This window comes from Trachinotus anak, unplaced genomic scaffold, assembly GCF_046630095.1.
Source record: "Trachinotus anak isolate AG129_WGS33_773 ecotype Australia unplaced genomic scaffold, CSIRO_AGI_Tana_v1 ptg000003l, whole genome shotgun sequence".
NCBI classification, from domain to species: domain Eukaryota; kingdom Metazoa; phylum Chordata; class Actinopteri; order Carangiformes; family Carangidae; genus Trachinotus; species Trachinotus anak.
The window spans coordinates 15,892,712-15,915,055 of record NW_027273854.1 but is presented as its reverse complement, the minus strand read 5'-3'; the positions used below and the strand labels follow the sequence as shown (position 1 = coordinate 15,915,055).

General features: G+C 39.8%; 1 protein-coding gene across 1 annotated transcript; it reads left to right on the top strand.

Moving 5' to 3' along the window:
* The first annotated feature begins 6,462 nt into the window (after positions 1–6,462).
* Positions 6,463–20,827, top strand: LOC139618288 (SEC14-like protein 1). The gene is made up of 16 exons (XM_071474110.1): positions 6,463–6,589; positions 6,730–6,819; positions 9,506–9,655; positions 9,908–10,039; positions 10,574–10,702; positions 10,843–11,050; positions 11,647–11,756; positions 12,025–12,214; positions 12,710–12,798; positions 12,892–12,962; positions 13,059–13,230; positions 17,974–18,108; positions 18,523–18,657; positions 19,044–19,295; positions 19,446–19,624; positions 19,891–20,827. The coding sequence occupies exons 2-16, from the start codon at positions 6,757–6,759 to the stop codon at positions 19,991–19,993; spliced, it is 2,118 nt and encodes a 705-aa protein (XP_071330211.1). The 5' UTR covers positions 6,463–6,589; positions 6,730–6,756; the 3' UTR covers positions 19,994–20,827.
* Positions 20,828–22,344: the final 1,517 nt, after the last annotated feature.

Sequence of the window (22,344 nt, the reverse complement as noted above, 5' to 3'; positions counted from 1 at the left end):
AACAGTGTTTCCCAACCCTTATTATCTGATGTACCCCCACAGCCCAGTCAGATGAGCTCAAATACCCTGTCATCAACACCAACTGTCATGTTCCAATTATGAATGGATTATGCAGTGGATGTTATTGAACACTGTCAATTCTTAGTTTACTTTGTACTATTGCCACTTGGAGTGTCAAACGCTGGATGTTTCAACCACGTATCCATTACTTTTAGCAAACTATTTCAACCTGTTTTTAGTGTTAATAATCCCACTATTGCCAATGTTTTAGCTCTTTCATACAGTGGCCCTGACAGCTAAATGCACTGCGACTTGAGAAAACACATGCAAACTTTTTCACAACACATGTGCTGCAAATGCACAAAACACAACCAACTACAGAAACATGTTGCAAGTAGTATTGGCAGTATGTTTCTGTATTTGGTTGTGTTGTGTGCTTTCAAAGTGCATTTGTATTGTCAGATTGATGAAAATGTTATCTGCCTTTTGTCTGTTTGCATGTGTTTTCTTAAGTTGCATTGTGTTGAGTTGTCAGGGCCACTGTAATTTCAAATATTTAACCACTGCTTTTAGCCAAGGATTTGAATCATCAACTACATTTCAACAGTTTCTTCACTATTCCAACAGTTTATTCAGTACTATTAACTGCACTTTATTTTGTTAGGTTAATCCATTCTTCTATCCATTCATTAGCTATTTCACTTATCCATTGAGGATTGGGGGGGCCTGGAGCCATTTGGGTGAAGGCAAGTAATACAGGGCTGACATATAAAGACAAACAGCCCTTCCTGCTCACAGTCGAACCTATGAGCAATTTAGAGTTGCCAATAAAAATAAACTGCATGTCTTTGGGCTGTGGGAGAAAGCCAAAGTACCCAGAGAACAAAACTCTGGTTAACACAATGTCTGTCTAATGTTAACCACTCTACCCCTGTGCCACAATTATAAGATTAATACAAAGTAAAAATAGCAAGTAAAGTTGATTTGTTCCTCTTACTAAGTTCAATGTGAGTTAACCGAAGAATTTTGTTTACAAAATAGAATTTAGGAAACCAGACTTGATGAAAAATGATTATAAAACACAATAATAAAAAAATCAGTTCCATTTCATTTAAACAAATTGATATTCAAAATACTAACAGACATATATAATGAAATATACCTACTAATGGATTAAGGTAAGGCCGTTGGGAAGTTTGATGTGGCTGCTGGCTGTCTTCACGTGTGACTGACAATACTCTAGAAGCAACCTGTTTGATTCTGTGATGTCATCTGTATCTTGCTGACATAAAAGAAAGTCGTAAAGATAAGGTAAAAATTATCCATGCAAAGACCTTTTGTAGTCACTGGGCAGGACCTTCAAAAAAACAAACTATAACATTTAGAATATATAACACAAATATAACAGTCTGCATCATTACAGGATCATGGGTCTAACAGGACGTAAAAACAAATTTGGGCTTTCTGAGCAGAAATGATGTTTTAACTGTGTGCTAGCAGCATTTCCACAAGAGAGAAAACAAAAATGCTCACCCTCATTTCAGTCTGGCAGAAGATCTCTGCAAGGGTCCTACTAACAATCCACTCTTAGATTTTTGAGATCTCAAGAAATAGCAGTCCAAGGACTGACAGATGTCTTGCTCTGGCTCTGATGCCACCCTTGTGAACTCTGAAACAATATTCAAGGACAAAACACACAGTCGTCTTGTCTTGTCCTGAACTAGCATTGCCATACACATTTTACCTGGCTACCTTAACTTTACTGATGCTAATGCTAGTTAATAATAGCTAATACAACAGGTAACCTAGAGATTCAGCACAACAGTGTACCATACCATGCAAACGTCCTGTTACGCAAAGTTACACAATATTTGTGTTTGAACTTGGTTTAATAACTCTTTCATCAAAAAGTACAACTCTAAAGTTTCAGTGCAGTAGGAGACCTTGGTGTGAGTACAAAGTACTGTAACTGTTCAATAAGTGCGAGGAGATCAGGTAAAGAAGTGCACTGAAAGTGTATAGTAAGCACTAGTTAGACATGTTAGATTATTAGAGGGGTTAGGAGAGGAGTTGCTATCAAAAGAGATGAGTCTTCAAGAGACTCTTGAAGATAAAAAGGAACGCCCCTTCTCTGATAGCATTTGGTAGCTTGTTCCAACATTTGGGAACCACAAACAAGAACAGTCTGGGCTGTGATTGCCTTATGTGCTGGAATGGCAATGCCAGATGATATTCCTGGGGGGGATGCAGGGGCCAAGAAGAAGTACATAAGCCCTATATAATTCAGTTCAAGTAGATAAATGCGAACCCAGAAGTCACTCTACAGCAAGCATTAGTGACTTGAATTTATTTTGGGTGGACATGGGTAGCCAGTGTAAGTCAATTAGTAGCAGAGTGATGTGTTTTAGGCTGAATGAAGACCTGACAGGCTGCAACATTGTGGTCCATCTGTAAGGGTTTCACTGTGGAGGCCCACCAGAAGGGCATTCCAGTTGTCAAAGCAAAAGATTACCATTGCCTGGACAAAGAGTTGGGTGGTATACTGAGTAAGATAAGACCTGATATTTCTTTGGTTGTATAGTGCAACCGGGCATGACTGGGAGACAGATGCAACATGATCACAGAATGACTGTTCAAGGTGGCATTCCTTCATCCATGTGGATATGTCCTGGATGACGAGATTCATGCGGAGACCGAGGGTTCGTCTGGCAGGAATGAGAGGTATAGTTGGGTGTTGTCTACGTAACAGTGATATGAGAAGCCATAATTGGACCCAAGGAGGTGGTGTATATTGCAAAGAGAAGGGGTCCCAGTAACGCTACTTGGGGCACCCCTGTGAGATAGGATTCCAACCAAGAAAGCGCTTTGCCCGAGATTCCCATGTTGGATAGTACAAACAGCAGAATATTGTGGTTCACTGTATCAAAGGTTGCTGACAGGTCTAACCAAATAAAAACTAAGGACTGAGTTGCAGCTCTAGCTGCCCACAGGGTTTCTGTTACAAATAACAGAGCCATTTCAGTGGGGTGGCTGCTCTTAAAGCCTGATTTGGATCAAGGATGTCATTGGTTGGTAGCTTTTCAGTTGAGCAGCGTCAAGTAAGGGGTTTTTGAGCAGAGGAGTTACCTGAACCTGTTTGAATGCAGCTGGAAATATTCCCAAAGCCAGTGAAGCATTTATCACATCTATGATTGCAGGCACAATGGTAGAAGATATGGCTTGGCTGAGGTTTGTGGGTGGGCTCCAGTGCACATGTGGTAGGATGCGGTCAGAGGTTTTGACGCATCACTCTCAGTGAGAGGGGTGAATGAGAGAAGCGCTGCGTCCTTGATGTGGGAAGACCGTGATATGTGGTAGGACTACTAGATGTTACACTTTTTGGAGCCTTGCACTCAGCTAGATGACTGAGTAAGGTAGGTGCTGAGCTATTGACTGGAAGAGGCAGAGAAGGACATAAGAGTTCTGTGGAGAGTGGTGTGCGCTTAACCAGGGGAAGGCTGGTTGATTCTCAGAGGTTCAGAGAATTGGCAACTGATGGCCACCACCTTTTCAGTAACGAAGGAGGCAAAGATTTTGGCTGAGAGGTTTGTGTCTAGTACACATTATACGATACAAGTGAAGCAGATTCATCTACACAAACAAAGGACAGGTGTCACCTTGTGAGTGTGGCCAAGTACCCCTGGTTGGGAATCACTGTCGTAGAATACGTCACTATTCTTCTCAAAATAAAGAGGCTCACAAATGTACACACCAGACACACACACACACACACACACACACACACACACACACACACACACACTTCTTGTTGAATATTTTTCATGGCTTTGAAAGTTGGGTATGAATGTGTCAGGGGGTACTTTAATTGAATTTTAAAGGATTTAATTCACAGTGCTAAACTCTGAGGCTTCTGTATAACTTCTGTGTTTGTCTAAAAATCATTTCAAATTCCTTAAAGCTCGGTCTATTATTCTTTTTGAGATAGACTTCTTCCCTGAGGTGCCTTCAGTGGAGGAAAAAAGCAGAGTTTCTGGAGCCAAATGAAACTCTAACAACTCAAGCTGAATAGCCATAAGCAACATCACCTGCATTTCTATGCTGGCATTTTACGCTTTCATTTATTTATTAACAGATCAAAGTTACACTCAGAGGAAACAAATAACCACAACATTTCTTGATTTTGGTTAATATTTGTATGCATTAGTTTTATAATGATCACTATTGTCCATTCATTTATGAATAATTACTTATAATGTTGGCAACACACAGTTTTATTTAACAGATCCTACTTTCCTACTTTTTACCAATCCATGAATAAACAGCTGTATGGCTGCATAAACTCCATGAGATTCGCTTTCAGAGGTTTCAGCTCTGAGCAACAGTGTCTGAGGTGTGTGGAGTCGTGGTGGAGTCTGGGCAGCGCCCAGCGGAGAAGTACATTTGAATGCCTCAGTCATTATTAGAGTAAATCAGACAGAGCTAAGAGGATTCGAAAAAGGATGATGAACTCAGGGAAGTGATCATCTCAGGAGAGAAAGGGGTAGGACCAGTTAACTTACAGGCTCACATTTTCCTTTTCTGGACCACTATTAGCTCAAATAACTTATATATGGGTGAATATTTTAGATAGGAAAAACAGATGACTCTGTATTTGTGATATCCTCAGTCTAGGCTGAATTTTTATGAAATTCAAAGTTATCACTTTTGTCATAGTGGAGTCAAGGATGCTTTTTAAGGCATTGATCATAATTAGAGTATCAAATCGAATTGCTTTTTTCTTCTAAAACAACTAAAAACAAAAACACCCACTCAGCAAAAAAGGGTGGTATGCTGCAGAATGGCCTTCAGAGAAGGATCTATAGTTTCATTTATACATACCGTCATTTTTTTGTATTTGTCAAGTCATTTTTCTCTGGTGAAGGTGATTTCATTTGATTTTGTCTGACCAAAGCCAGAACTTTAAACAGCTTAAAGCAATATGGTTGGTTGCCATAACTCACAAAGCAAAGCCTTACTGAGGAATGAACCCAAAGTCTCAATCTTTTGTAGCATCTTTTGAGGAGGACCAGAGTGACTGCACAGTTGCACAAAGGTGACACAGTTATCCAAAAATGTGTGGAGATGTGTTGAGAGCAGCTTGCTTCATGGTAACATTATTCCTTGTGCCTGAGGCTGATTGGGAGGGGGGGAAAAAAGCTCATCTCAACTCCACTTCCCCTTCGTAGGATGTCCCCAGCTGGACTCCAGCAACTTTTGTAAGCTGCCAGATCCAGATGCTGCTTCAGGAGTTTCAATGTGGGACCAGCTGCGTCTCCTTGGAACAGCTAATGTGAGGCAGTAAAGAGACAGTGAATAGCTGTACAAAATAATGTTCCTGGATAAAATGTCACAACTATTATTGCAATGCCATTCACTGTAGGGGGTAACTATGGAAAGGACAGAAATGCTAAATCATTTGTGATTATCAGGCCATGAATGGTGGAGCTATAGGGCAGAGGTCAGGTGTGATGCCCCCTGAGAATACAGTAGAGTCACAGTTTAGCTAATTTTTGCTTTTAACAAATCAAACATAAATTCTAAAAGTTAGTCACCAGTTTTGTGTTAGTGGATATCCTGTTTTCCGTCTTACAAAGACACCACTCTTGAAGTACTGCTGTTTGTTTAAAATTACAATTACACTTCACTAATGTTGGAGATCAAGACAGCATGTTTGAATCTTCTCCAAAGCTTTCTGCCACGGCAGATTCACATATAAAAATCAATAATGTAGGCTCTTGTACAAAATATTACATGACACTATTAAAGGCAACGTTTGATGCAGTTTGTACAAGAGATATTGAGATGTCAAATATATTTAAACTTAAGGCTGTGACTCATGATCATTTCCATTTTTGAGTATTCAGCTGGTTGTTTTCTTGATTAACTGATTCTCACATGTGACCGGTGGCTGGAACCAGTGGATAGTTGCCATTTTTGTTTTTTAAAAAAATGACAATGAACTATTAGCTATTCCATTATCATAGTAATTGTGATTATTTCAGCTCTATATAAATAGCTTCGGTGTTATATTGTGGTCCTCTCGCGACACAGTAGCGTCCGAGCCTTTAACAATAAAACGCCTGAAACTACAACTTCCAACTTTCAAAGAACCGACAACACCAACTTCCTGTTTGTGTGACGGGGCGGAGTTAAAAGCTACTCTGTGCTACATACGGAGCCCGACGGGCCGGACGGGCTGTAGTCTGTAGTTTACAGTGCGGGAGTCTACACTTTGCCCTCTCAGCTGACAGCATGGAGGATACACACATAGTTGAACAGCCACAGCGACGCGAACAGACACCGGCCGGGATTTAAGTCTGCTGTAAGTCATCTCTTCGCTCTCCAGGCCGTTTGTCACCACCTGTGATATGCGTGTCTAGTTTTTTTTTTTTTTTTTTACACTGTAACAAAATGTTGCCCTCTCACCGCTTGATATTATTTGAGGGTGCCCTACTGGCGGCCGTGAAAACTTTTCTCCAACTCCGCTTCTTTTTGTTCACTGTGCAGCAGCTTCACTGTGGAGGTTCAGCCCAAAGCGAACTGGTGTCATGTGAGTGTACCCGGCCCTCCATCCCTTCTCTCAGCTGATACGAGCCCTTTATGGCGGGGCCGCAGTACAAGACCGCGTGTAAATTGCTGTCGTGCTTCTGTGACTTTTGGTTTTGCTGTGCCGTGTTTTTGTCTCTGTAGAGGTTGCCTGTGAAGTGAACGTCAACCATGGTGCAGGAATACCAGTCCCCTGTTCGGGTCTACAAGCACCCATTTGAGTTAATAATGGCGGTGAGTACTGTGGTTATATTCAGTGCCAGTATGAAGAGAAGTTATCATCAAGATAATTGTCTGTCCCCGCTTATCTCATATTACATGACTCAAGAAAGCAATGGATATGAGGGTTATTACTTTGCAGGATCTTACATAACTTAATTGGACACTGGCTTTGACTTTTGCTCCCCCATTGAAATATTCTGGGGTTTTTTTTTTTTTGCTCTGATAGAAAAATAAGATATTAAACAAAACTGGATATTCACTGGATTCCGGGGCTCAGCTGTGGCAGTATACAGAAGACCAGACGCTGTCAGAAAAGTACAGAATGTCTGCAGCTTTGTCTGCCTCCCAGGGCCATCTGTGTCCTTGACATGCTCTCACCTGTGATAGATTTTGTGTGATGAGTGACTGGACAGAATATATAGCAAAGCCTGTCCTCTCCTGGTGCGGTGGTAAATACAGTAATCTGCAGGGTTCAATGGGTGAAAAAGCCGCTTATTAAACTTCCCATCTCTTCAGCACCTTCTCTTAAAGTTTCCGTTTAACTCAATGCAGGTGGATCATGTTATATGCCTCTTTAACGGGCCTAGATGGTATATCTTTGCAGCACCTTGAACTCGTTTAGCCTTGCCTTGTGTATTGTTTTCTTGTCGTCATATGATATCAGATCAGGAGGTTAGGAGAATTTATTTTGTATGATTGTTTCAGTTTCTCTTGTTCCAGCGAACAGCAGACAATGTTCCTGAAATGACGTCATGCTGAGATAAGAGGCTGCCACAACAGTTCGTCATCAGAACTGTTTACAGCTCTATTAACGTAACAGATCAATAGCATAACGCAATGATCAATAGGTTTTGATTTCAGTGCAGCAGTGCTCAACAGTCCTACTCAGAGAAAATCCACTGAAAGAGCAAGAGAACCCAGTTTCCAAACACTTATTCTCTAAACTTGCTTTCCTTGAGTGGAAAATGTCTTATTATGAGAGGGTAATTGCTCATTTTGTCTACAAACTATAAACAAATGCTTTGAATTTATAGGAAAACAGGAATTCTGTGAGGCAAAAGTAGGACAAAGTGATATAAATGTAGATCTGCATGACAGGCAGGCAGGCAGGCGGGTTTCACCCACTTTTACAGTCTGCTCTTGCTGTTGTTTCTTGTGCTCTGCAGTTATATATTAAGCCAAGGACTTATGCAATATCCTCAGCGTGGGGTACGCTTTGCTCTGCAGACAATAACTTCTCCACCACAGAAGTCCAGGTTAACACCTACACAAGCTTCATTTGCCATGAAACATCTCATGTCTGAAATTCGTACTGCGTTGCTGCAGGTTATTGAAAAGGATCTCGGAATAAGCTCAATATTACGCAAAAGTAAATAACAGCTCATATGAAAAGATCCAGGCCTAGGCAGCATAAAGGAGAGACTCCAGTGAATAGTCTATCCCCTCCTCCGCTCCCATTTATCTCTGAGCTTTCTCATTAGTCCCTTTGCTGATCCTTCCACTGACAGTTATTACTGTGGCTAACAGCCTAATCACTGTCCTGGATATTACTGAATGTTTAACTGGTGACATCATTGTTGCTCCTCTCGTGAATTGTCTTTATAACATTCCCGGGTCTTTATGTAATAGATGGATTTGTTTTCATGCAGATACGATGGCTCACTAGTGTAAAATATAATGGTTTAAAATAGCAGAAACTGGTCTCTTTCTGATGTTTGACTCCTCTGGGTCCAACCAGCTCATTCTCCTGTTATATTTTGCGTTCCCGTTATGTTTTTTATGCTTGAAGCTCTGAAAGAAAAAGGTAGGACAAAGATTTCAATTTGTCCGCAATCAGTGAAACATATTGTTTTTGTTGTGCGGCGTGTCTGTTACGGAACACCAGGCGCTGCTGCTTATTTACCAAGGAAACCTTCCCCGTTAAATTGCTGAGTGAATAATGTCATCTTATTGATTGCATTGCTCGCATGCTGTGCTGTGTCGATACAAGTATGCATGTGCTGCTGTCAGAGCACTGCCTGAGAAGTGCAAATTTGGAGAGAAATACTATTGAAAATTCTGCTTACTTGTGCCTTTGGGCTGTTTTCATAGCCAGAATAGTCGGCTTAGCTCATCAAACTTTTAAAAATCATTTGAGTCTGAGGCAACTAGGCTGATTTACTGCATACATGTACCAGTTCGGGTTGTCAGTGGTTGCCACATCTAGGGCTCGGAGAACCTCGAGAGTATTAGTCGTAGTGTTGTACCCAATGGTGAACTAATTTGTTTTTACCCTAAAACATTAAACAGGCAGCTGTTCATATCGTAATGTTCTAGTACCTTCCTGCCTCTGGTTACTTGTCAGTAGTTTATCGGCAAAAGCTGCCCTGCTGCTAGTTACACAGAGTGAGGACTATTTATGCATATCCTGAAACGCCTGTTCAGCGACTCAACCAATATTGACAGGGTAGCCCTGGTGAAACTGGCTTGGACAGATGGTCATACAGTATGCTGTGGGCAGTAAAACACACAGCAGTCATCGTCTGTAAAAGCTGCCGCAGCTGCAGGCTGGTGTATTCACATACACAGTTAAATCTGCTAACTATTAAATGCATAAAAGCAAGAACACCCCAAAATCAACACAAGAGAATCCACACATTTCTTTTCCTGATTTTCGTTTGTGAATTTATTTCTCTGGTGATACATTTCTCATTCTCAGGCCTATGTAAGGAGATTCCCAAAGTGCCCCTTGATCCCGGTGTTTGTAGACAGTGAGATCATCAGTGAAAAGCAAAGTGAGGATGGATCTGCGCTGGTAACTGAGAGGCGCTGCATGATCGACATTGATGCTCCTCGACTTCTCAAAAGGGTACCCCTCCTCCTCTGACCTTTTACTGAGCAAAGGCCATGAAATAAATTATAATAAACATTTGCTATAATAAGGCATAATGATTCATTTGTTTGTCAGAGAACGTTCATTTTTAAGGTGATCTTGAGTGGCAGTGTTTCATTTAATTGTAATACAATGCCACTGTCAACTATGGCATAAGAAATGTTCATTGAATGTTTTTCATTAATAACCTGGTTTAAACGACGATGGTGATGCTTTTGCTGCATGTAGATAGCTGGTGTGGACTACCTGTACTTTGTCCAGAAGAACACTCTGAACCGCAGAGACAGGACGCTCCACATCGAGGTTCACAACGAGACCTTTTCCAACAGAGTCATTGTCCGTGAGTGCTGCAACTACACGGTGAGTCTCAAGAGTCGAACATAATAAGAATATGAGTTTTATTTCTTTGTTCTTTGTTGTTGCACTTATTTTGTTGTTTTTGTGGGACGCCTTTTACTGTGCCTAGTGATCTGCACAGCGCCCTTCCTAAAGCCAGTACGGTATGTAATGAAAACAACAGGCAGCAAAACATAAGTCACAGTTGTAGGCATGATTGGAACTGCTGCATGTGCATACAAGGGAAAATCTGGCTTTCTTCTTCAGTGCATGAATTCATTCATTCATTCATTTTAAGTGAAATTCCCATAGTGTGCCAAATGAACTAAACACTTGGCAACAGGTGATTACTCTAGTATCACCCTCCCTATTAACATGCTCCGTACTCCACAACATAATCCTCACCAATAATATAATTTCTGCTGTATATGATACACCAGCTATTTTAAAATTATATAGCTGCTTTGTACCTCAAGAGCATCATATAAATTACTTAAATGACTTTTGTTTTTGTTGAAGTTTCAGCATCCATAACACATTTTTATTTGTCTGCCACAGGTTCATCCAGAGAATGAGGACTGGACGTGCTTTGAACAGACAGCTAGTCTGGACATCAAGTCCTTTTTTGGCTTTGAGAGCACAGCAGAGAAGATAGCTATGAAACAGTATGCTGCTAGCATTAAAAAGGTTTGCATTTTGAACTGACTTTATGATACATATACACTATAGCCCTGCTTCTGCACTTGGAGAGATGTTGCATTTGCATTCATTATTTGTGTATTTTTCAGGTTTTTAATGTGTAATTTCATCTCCTTCCTATGCTGTAGGGTAAAGAAATTATTGAATACTACCTCAGAGAGCTGGAGGAAGAAGGAGTAACTTACATACCTCGTTGGACACCCCCTGTTGTCTCTGGCGCTGCTGGTGCCAGGCTCAAGCTGCCACCCCCCTCTACTGCCCGAGCCATCCCAGTGAACAGTGCCAATGATGAAGACCCGGCCTGTCCCACAGAGCTAGTGGCTGGCTCTCCTGATGGTCAGTGTTTACTCACTAGTCACAATTAAGTACAGAGTAGCAGCCAACACACAACACAAAGGTACAGTGTAAACATTACAAGTTGTGCGTCATGTGTACTGTCCCCTTGTGACCTACATATATTTCCTGAAAGATATTTACAGAGGAGAAAAGTAAGTAGCTACAACTTTACTAGCTGTTCATGAGTAAATTTTCACACTGTTTCCAGTCATGGTGTCTGGGAGTCAGTAAATATTAACATTAAACACCTCTCAGTTTTATGGGACTAAATGCAATATTTTAAAAGCTGAATATATGTTGCTGCAAATTATAAAGCCCCTGGCTGAGCACCATATGTTGTTAACAATCTTTGCCAAGTTGCATGTTGCTAAGTGTCTGAAGCAACAGCAGCAAACTGAACTAAGCTTGCAGAAACATTTTAAGCCAGAGCTGTAGCTCATAACAACATGCTGAGTTGAAAGGAGCCTTAAGCAACATTTTGTTTGTTGGTTCACTGCTTTCTTAAAAAATGTGCTGTAGTGAACAGCTGCTGGTGTCTCCATGTGATGCATGCAATATGTGCTAACTTTATACTGTGAATGTGTTTTTGCCCATAGACAAGTTGGATGCTGACTACATCAGACGTTACCTAGGTGATTTAACGCCTCTGCAGGAGAGCTGTCTTATTCGACTGCGCCAGTGGCTCCAGGAAACCCACAAGGGCAAGGTCGCACATACACAAACACAGTTGACTGGAATACACAGCTGTTTGTGCAATTCTGTAAAATGCACATTACCTTCTGTACAATCACATAACCTAGAGTTCTGCTTAGCTTCTGCTTCCACACCTAAGTTACTGTTCACAGATATGTTGTAGATTACAAATAGAAAATAAGCATCCATTGGCTGAAAGGTTAAAGAAAGTGTTTGCATTTTTCAGTAACTTTAACTTGAAATTTTGCATTAAAGTTTTGACCCCTGCCTGTTGTGTACAGATTCCAAAGGATCAGCATGTGCTGCGCTTCCTGAGAGCCAGAGATTTCAGCCTCGACAAGGCCAGGGAGCTTTTGTGCCAGTCTCTTACCTGGAGGAAACAACATCAGGTGGATTTCCTGTTAGATTCATGGCAGCGGCCACAACTGCTACAGGAATATTACACTGGAGGCTGGCACCACCATGACAGAGGTACTGAGTAAACAGTACTTGCCCTTTTTTATCTTTACGTCATCTCATTTTCACTTAATTTCACTGCCTACTGTTACTGTGCTGAGGTTTGTGTACTGTGAAAGCGCACACTTATCAGTGAATGTAAAGAGGCGGAACTATTTAGTTGGTCTGTATTTATAAAGTCCACATTGGTTGAAATAGGCTGTAAATTATTGACTGTATAGTCTGAGCACCATCTGTCGTAGTTCTCATGTTTGAAAATGAGTCATTGCTTTTAACAGCTCAGCTGATCCACCTGGTTAGTCAGAACTTGAACACAGGAAGTGCCATTTCAATGTTCACATGCTAAATTAATAGCTGTTACAATGGTAAATACCAGGTTTACATAGGATACAGGGGCTCCTAAGCACAGTAAGAGACATCTTTACAAAGGGATCTACTAACTGTGCAGATTGATTTTACTTTGTTGTGTAATCTTTGAATTTGTGTGTGTGTGTGTGTGTGTGTGTTTAGATGGCCGTCCTCTGTATATCTTGCGTCTGGGTCAAATGGACACTAAAGGTTTGGTACGAGCCTTGGGGGAGGAGGTCCTTCTAAGACAGGTGAAATGCATACATGCACAAGATTTATGCAGTCATTTTTTATTAAGGTATCCTCAATTGTATTAATGCCACTACTTCACAACTACGACCCAGGTCCTGTCCATCAATGAGGAGGGACTGAGGCGTTGTGAAGAAAACACCAGAGTCTTCGGACGACCCATTAGGTGGCTAAATATTAATTCATCTGTCTTCTGTCAGTGTTTTATTAGTAACCTGATAATTGGGTAGTTATGCCGTGTCTGTGTTAACATGTTGGCCAGCTGTTGGACTTGCCTGGTGGATCTGGAGGGTCTTAACATGCGTCACCTGTGGAGACCAGGCGTTAAGGCTCTGCTGAGAATCATCGAGGTGGTGGAAGCCAACTACCCCGAGACTCTGGGTCGCCTCCTCATATTGAGGGCACCTCGAGTTTTTCCAGTGCTCTGGACCCTGGTGAGAATAAATGTCTGCGCTTACATTTGATGTGCAGCTGTTAATGTGATTGTAATTAATCATCTCATCATGATGTACGTACAGGCACTGAGGCTGCAACCTGCAGCTGCTCTCTTTGATTGGAAGTCTAAATATTTGGCTGCAATCCAGCCACATTTTGAATATGAGCAAATGATACACAACAGAAATGAGAAGGGGGGCCAGAGAAAACTAATATCAGCAAATGAAGATAATTATAGCCATCAGTATATGCAGAGACCTAACGGATCCCCATGGGGGAAATTTGATCATTGCCGTCGCGATATGAAAATAAATTTAAACAATAATAAAAGTAATGAAAGCGATGCACAGTTGAAGCATTATGTAAGTGCTTTAAGAATGGGCTGTTAAAGTTACTACCTGGGTATTCCAGAAAGGATGTTTAGTGAACACCCTAACCGTGAAATCAGTTAGTGTGGTAACTCACTCTGTGAATCCTTTCCTTCGTCTCCTCTCCTCTCGTTGAGCTTGAAAAAGCTGTCTGGCACGCTGTGTCATTTCCTTATTCATACAGTCTACAACAAGGAGCACTTAAATTTGCAGATGTGTACATCAGTAGAAGAAGATCAAAATCCCAGTTAGACACTGGTCTGTACACTGAGGCCTATGTTTCCTAACGCTGCTGCTTTTATTATTGATCAGTCATCAGTTGAATGTAAGGACAGAGATGGTGATCTATGTGAAGTTTGTGGAACGTTTTTGTAGCAGTTACCACTTCATGTTGGAGACTGTTGTATTTCTCTGTGTCAGGATGATTATAGTGTAGCTGAAAAGACAGATTTTAAAACTGGACGATATGTAGTTTAAAAGTGAGTGCTGAATATAGGCTTTAGGAGTACAATCTTTATTTGGAATCAGATAATTGCAGTGTGCACAGTCAGCTTTAGTTAGATACCTTTACACAGTGATCCATCTGCTCAGCTATTTAAAGTGTAAAAACAGAACATGGGCTGTTTTTAGAGGAAGCCCAAAAAGGAGTTTGTCCCAGTTGAAAGTAACTTTTGTCTTGAATATAGTCACTAATTCAGTATAAATCTTATTCCAAAAAGTATTTACCTTTGGGCGGGGCCAAAACAAGCTTCCTCTAATGAATGGCTTCCTCTAGCTGCTGGAAGAGCCTGAGTGGTGACACTTCTGAACAGGTGTGATAAAAATATCTACTACAACTTTAATATCCAAATGCCCTCCCTGATGTTGACCTTGATATCGTTGCAATGTTTGGTCCAGACTTCCTCGGGAATACAACAGTTAGTTTCTCCTGCCCATTTTTGTTTTATGTAGGTGGTACTTGATATTTTAACCCTTAAAGCCCCCCATATAGTCTTGAAAATACTTTAAGCCCCCAATCTGTCCTATAGGCACAAATAAAAACTTTCAATAATGTATTTTCAAACGCATTTTGACTCTTAACCATTGATGGTGAAACTGAAGAAGTCTTAAAAGTCACTGTTATTTAACCTTTGTAATCTTTTCATTGAAAATTGCTCAGTGTCCCCTGATTAAAAGAAGGTACAGTATGAGGAGAGGCCCTGATTAGCCTTATAGCTCGCATCCAATTTGTGTGAGGTAAAGTCAAAGTCATGAGAGCACCATTTCAGACTCTTTATCTATAGTATGTAAGCATGTTTTCAGAGATGAGTTAATCCACTTATTACCTGTTTCCATTAAGGTTTTCAATAGTCTTTTCTCAACTTACTGAATTGTAACTGCCCCAGACACATTCCATTCAATTTGCTTCTATCTTGCTTGTTAATCAGAATTTTACCATTGAAACAAGATCCTCAATTGGGCCAAAATATACAGTAACAGTCCTTTTTAGGCAGGCAAGTGCAAATCCTCTCTAGTTCTTTGCCAGTTGAATAGTTTGAAATCTTATCCTTGCCAAATGTACATCGATATATGAATTTTTACCATTCATTGAACTGTATCAATTTCAGTCTGTGGAGTGGAGTAGTTATTTTTTTGGGATGTGGTACTCCTGGATATCTTGTGTGATCCAAATCCCAGTTTAGATGGATGTTGGAACTTGTAATTAAAATGTATGATTTGGGTTTTTGTAATATTCAGTTCATAACCTGAGACAGAACATCTAAGAATGACAAGGATTTCAAAATTGAACTCTCTGAGTCTGACAAGTAAATTAGAATGTAATCTGTGATTCCGTAAATAAAGAAATTTTATGTTCTTGCCCTAGATGATTTAATAAACATTGCAAACAGTAATGGACTAATTGGACAGCCCTGTCTGGCCAGCCCTGTCTTGGGCTATTATACAGTGCTTGAATAGTTTTAACAAAGGTCCAATGAAATCCAAATTTCTGTAATGCTCCATAGAAAACCTCTCACTGACTCAATCAAAAGTTTTTTTCTTTTAATAATGCTGTCTGGAGTTATTTTTTTACTGTATGTTCAATCATGTGTAGCATTCATGGATTTTTGCCAGATTGCATGTAAAGCTCACATAATCTTAGTTCAGTACGCTTATCAGATGAACTCTGCCACATTCAAGTGTATCTTTGGTTATTTCTTCAATACCAAAAGAGGGCAGTTCTTTCCAAGATCAAGTAGTTATGCCAGTCACATGGTTATATGTGATCTTCATTGTAAGGGTCAGCAGATCTTTCATTTCCTTTTTTTAAATTCGAGTAATAGCTTAATCTATACTTTTCCCCCCAAGAACAGCTCTGCATGCATCCTAAAGAATAGGTGGGGACACTTTCCCATTATCATTTTCGTCAAGATAATCTTTTATATCAATCCTTATTTGCTGCCTCATTTGATTTAGAATCCCTGTGTTTAGCCTCCAGACAGCGCTCCTCCTAATATTAAATCCACAGAAATTGAAGTGTGATCTGACAAATCCATGGTCCTAATATTGCAATTTATCACCCTATATAAATGTCTTCAAAACATGAAAAACAGTCAAGCCAGTCCAGATTCAGATCCCAAGTCCCATCGCTCCATCATTTCTCTCTTTGACATTGTAGTTTTCTTCTCTCCTGTTTAGGAAGGTTTCAATGCATCCAGGATTGGGTATAATATTAAAGTCCCACAAAGTAGGATACCCTGAGCCTCAGAGATTCATCATTCAAAGATATGTTTATAAGATTTCCATTCAGATCCCAGAGGAACATAAACATTCAGAAATGTAACTAAAACACCCTGCAGATATCCCAAACCAGCACAAATCTCCTATCAGTGTCTTTGTTTTCATATGTGCACTAAATATGTGCACTAAAGTTTAATTTACTAGAAATTAAAGTTGCTGCTTGGGACCTTGACTACAGGAAGACAAATACTGATTAAATCTCCATCTCTAATGTTTTTCGTGTTTCAGTTCTGTAAAGTGAATCCCTTGAAGGAGAGCTACATTTACTCCCTCACTCTTTCATTTTGCCAGAACTTTGCTCCTCTGGATTGCACTTCCCAGACCATTTACCATTTAAGCAGTTGCTTTAGACCATATCCTGCACCCCTGGTGCTACAAGGAAAGGTAGCACAAAAATAATCATTAACCAGTAACGCGATAACGAAATAATGAACCCGTTCATAGATAATAAAACTGAATTCCAATATTAATATTTATGGCCTTATGACTCTGAGGGAATGTGTGATACGTTAAGTATCATATTGGAAAATAGGTTTGACAATAAGATCTGTCTCATAACATTATTCTCATAGTTTAAGATTGCTAGAGGATATATTGTAACTAAATGTATTTCTGTCATAGCACAAGTAGGCTACTTGTCAAGTGTCCCGATGCCAGAATGCTTGGAGCCTTTCCTTGAAGCTTCGCTGAGAGCTTGTATTCTCCTGGTTTCCTCGCTTTCTGCTGAATCAACAAGTCAGCTGGTTGATCTGATCCAAAAGAGAAGTTGTCTTGTTGTGTGTGTGTGTATGTGTGTGTATGTGTATATGTGTGTGTGTGTATGCATGCTTTTTCAACTTCAAGTGACCAAAATCATGAGGCTGTTACTGAGTCACACTATGACGTAACAATCATAGGTCTATAAATAAACTCATGTTTTGTTTGATTTCATGTTCTGCTGCCACCAGCAATTTGTCCCCATCAGGCTGAATAAATATATATATATACACAAATTAGATTATATCAACAAATAGTTGCCACATACTATCATTCATTAAGGAGATTCAGGTCAGATAAGTAATGAATGAGTGCACTATCCTGAATAAAACGTAATAGTCACTGGCTTTTTGACTGCTGCTGTTTTTAAGACAAATGTGCAGTGTCGCGTTCATATTTCTGCCTCCACTAGATCCTAAATTAGAGGCTAAAATAGACGCCTCACTGACGTCTTCATTGACCACTTTCGTTATGAGTTGACTGAACTGATATCTGATGAGCTGATCTGCAGCTCGTGGGGAGTTTCCCCATCTCAGGGTTAAGTCAACTCAGAGTTCAGGGTTAAGTTCAAAGTTTGTTAAACTTGATTTCTGGGACAAACCCTGGAAAGGTGAAAGTTGCAATAATGTATTGACAAATAAAAAATGCATAAAAACAGTAGAAGTTATTATGATGATAAAATCAATATAAAATACACAGATGCTTAGTAACACTGTCAGCCAGCCAACCAGTTTATTTCTTAAACATTAATAATTAATATATTTATGGATTGAATTTTCAGTTTATAAAAAAGTGAACCTGCTGCTTTTTCTCAGATGTCTGTCTATGCCTTGTTTCTAGGTCAGCCCCTTGATTGATGAGAACACTCGTAAGAAGTTTCTTGTTTATGCTGGAAATGACTACCAGGGTCCAGGAGGCTTGGTGGACTATATTGACAGAGAGATCATCCCTGACTTCTTGGGAGGAGACTGCATGGTGAGATTGATTCCTGAGCGTATTGACTTCTGCCCTTAAATTTTGTTTTCAAAACAAACATAAAATAATGTGTATCACACGTCCCACGTCTCATTTTGGCAGTGAATTCTCCATGAGTCATATAACTTAAGAATTCAGTATCTTTAACTCATCATTAATTCATCACCAGCAGGTGTTTTTAAGTTACTACTTGGTACTACAAGATAAAATAGATGTCTTCAGAGTTGCCTTAGTGAAAATCTCATAGGGCTTCCTAATATTAAAGCTAAGAAGTGAATCAATTTAGACAAAACATGTGAACTTATGTCCTTACACAAGTCTTAATTACAAACAATCAGACACATTTACAGATGTAAACATACATAAAGGGGGGTGTCTGTTTTTTATTTATTTATTTTTATTGTCTTTCTCTAGTGTGACATCCCTGAAGGGGGCATGGTCCCCAAATCTCTGTACAGGACAGCAGAGGAGCTGGAGAGTGAGGAGAACCGCCTGTTGACTGACTCCATCTATAAGAGTGCCAGTATCTTCAAGGGAGCTCCTTATGAGGTACAGTGTCAGCTTTTATTTCAGCGCTGTGATCTACTGGGGCTATGTACTTTCTTATGCTGTGTTGTAAGGTGTCGTTTAGTGCCTTGAAATTCACCTGAAAATAAGATGTATTATTATTATTATAATAATAATGATTATTATTAGTTGTGTTAATTGTTCATAAAGGTGAGCACAATAGGGTATTTCCTCAGGAGTCCAATTTCTGTGTATGCTGTGTATTTTTATGCGGTGGATTCTGGTGCCACCACCTGGAACATATCTACATTGCAGGCTTGTGGTGAAGAGAGAAAAAAAAAAAAAAAAAAAAAAACCCAAAAAGAAACGTGATTAATGGCCTGCTGTCTGCTGTTGTGTATTTCTAATCCCCTCACACCCTCCTGCAGATGCTGATCGAGATTACAGAGGCCTCCTCCGTCATCACCTGGGACTTTGATGTATGTAAAGGAGATGTGATCTTCAACATCTACCATTCCAAGAGGGCCCCTCAGCCTCCAAAGAAAGACACTCTCGGAGCCCATGGCATCACATCCCCAGGGGCTGTCAATGCCCAGCTGATTGACAGGAGCTGGGTGCTGGGCCAGGACTACAGCATGGTGGAGAAAGCCCTCACGTGTAGGGAGGGAGAGAGTGTGCAGGTGAGGGGGGAGATAGTGGACTCTTTCTTTTTTTTTTAAGCTTTCAGCTACACCTTGTTTGTCCCTGTTTGCTGTTTGTTGCGTCAAAGTGGTTAATCCTCTCTCATTGCGGCTTTAAAATAATCCTGCAGCTTTCCTCTGTTCAAACAGGGCTCCCACATAACACGCTGGCCTGGCTTCTACATCCTGCAGTGGCGTTTCCACAGCTCCCCTGCCTGCAGCGCCTCCAGCCTGCCTCGTGTGGATGATGTGCTGGCCTCACTGCAAGTCTCCTCCCACAAGTGTAAGATCATGTACTACACCGAGGTGCTGGCCTCCCATGACTTCAGGTCAGTTCATTCATGAGCCTTTTTTTGTCTTGTCATGTTTTTATTTGTGTCATTCACATGGACTGCGCTGCTCTTTTGTGTGGGTTTAGCAGAAATCAGTGTGGTGATATCTTTGGAAATGTTGTTTCCTGTTTGACAACTTTGCCAGATATGTACTTTTTTAATACATTTTATACTGTGTATATGTTACCTGTTTTTTCCAGTAATCAATTATTGGATAGAGTCATATCTGAGATTTAATATTTGTCATTTTCTGTTATTTCTAGGGGATCCATGACCAGTCTGGAGTCTTGTCATAGTGGTTTCTCACAGCTCAGTGCGGCCACTACTTCCTCTAGCCAATCACATGCCAGCTCCATCTCACGGTAGCATCTTCCAGACATGTGTCCCAAGGCAACAATGACCTAAAACCCACCAATATCTCACTCTGCCTTATGCATAAAAAAAAAATCTATTTTTTTTAAACTCATAAGTAAATTAGAATTTGATCTGACAATGGAAATGTTTATTATTTTCATTTTAGTGTGTCAGTAAAGTTTCATTGATCGTCTTTGTTTCCAGGGAATGATGTAGCAGTTTTTCCTGAGCCTGTGATAACTGACTTGTTAGTTTTTGTTTGTATTATATTTGTGTACAGTATAACAAATGCAAATGTGCAGTGCAAATGTGAAATGTTTGATTCGTAGTGAGCTGTTTGTCCGGAAAGACATTACAGAAGAATATCTGCTGTGCATCTACTGGATAAATAAACCCAAAAGCCTCATAAACAGCAGTTTTTAGATTAGATTAGATTAGATGAGATTGAGATTGAAAGTAAAACATATGTTTATATTATAACCTTGAAATTCCTGTCATTGTCCACAAGATGTCAGTACACTGTCAGATCTGAACTGCTCTTTGATCCGCAGGGTACTTAACACACACAACGTTTTTACTCACACACTTTGTCTGCTCTGCTAAGAAATGGAAAGGAGTCTTGTTTAAATAAAGAATTTATCACACAAATTACTATTCATGTATCCTCCAGAATGTGTCTTTGCACTGAATTTTGAGAGAACAATGACTGCAGTAGTGGTGCTGTGTTGGAGTAGTAATTTTGAATAATCATAGAAATGGGTTATTAAACATTTTTACAGCAATAGGTGAGATGTTGAGTAAGCAGATAATATGAAATCTCTATTAAAATATGCAGTACGCTCTCTAGATTTTGTGTAATGTTGTTTTTGGGCTTGTTAGGCATTGCTGCTGAGTTTTCTGAGGCAGCTAATTTGAATGCAATATAGTGCAGCCCCTTGTGATCTGGCACAGGGCCAGGCAGACAACTGATTTACATAAAACTTTAATTTCCATAAACTTATCAGATGCTTCCAGCTAAAGCTTAATTGAATTTCCCTGTGATATGTATGTATGTATATATATATATATATATATATATATATATATATATATATAATATATATGTATTTAGTGGGGTTTTTTTTTGTTTTTTTTCGGTTTGCACACTTATGTCATGTTGCTGCTTATCCCAACACAAAGCCAGGTGGATTGAGTTTTCTGAGGGGCTGATTGGATGGAAGCCGGACTTCCTGCTGGCATTTCAGGGTTGTTAGAAAGAGGAAATGTACTGACTTTGCCAGGAGCTTATTTACTGAATTACTCAGCTTGGTCTAATGACCTCCCAAGATACACATTGTCCACATAAATACCAGCACCTCTTTGTCCTGATATATCTTATTTGCTATTAAAACCTCCTCTTGAGCAGTTGCATGATGTAAGGCTGAATTATTTTACTGGTCTTAACAAGCTTTAAAAATAAGGTCCATTATACAGTAATGATAGGTTGCTAAGTAAAGTGAATACTCCTCAATAATGCATCACATTAATGATTAATGATTAATGATTTATGGTCGCATTATATGAATAACACCAAATATGCACAAACTGCTTCTGAGAACTGGTCAGAAGGTCAAGCTAAACAACTGCAATACAAATAGTTACAGCCACCGCTCAAAACTTATAGTCTCAACAAAAACAGTATAATCTGTTAAAAAAAAAAAAAGGTTTTTATGGGAGGACTAAGAGTCTATAGCCATGCTATCAGGCTAGTTAGACTATACTTAGGTAAAGCAGTGCTTTGAGTATCCTAACATACTCACAATGACAATGCATGCTGAGGTTTAGCAGGTTTACTGTTTACCGTGTTCACCGATCATGGTTTAGCATGTTAGCATGCCAACATTTGCTTACTAGCACTAAATACAAAGCACTGCTGAGGCTGATGGAAATGTTATTAGTTTTGCAAAGTAGGTATTTAGACATAAACCAAAGCATTGAACACATTGATCTGATAAAGGTGCTAGATGAATTAGAAAATGGGATCATTAAGTTATTTCAATTCATTCTGAGGGGGGGGGGGGGTGTACCAGATTTTATGGAAAGCCCTCCGATAGTTGTTGAGACATTTCATGATGATGGCACTAGAGGAAAAGTCACCAGAGGCATCTGGATACAGCTTCTGGGGACTATGAATGTCTGTTTAAGTGATAAGTGTAAGTGACATCTTTTATATATATATATATATATAAATATAAAAGATATCACTTCACATAGATTGTACAGGTAAAGTTATCCACTTCATGAGAGACATGGCTCTGCATCAGTCATCAGTGCATATGTTGTTAACACGCTGGACCTCTTGTTGACACACTGTGCTCTTCCAC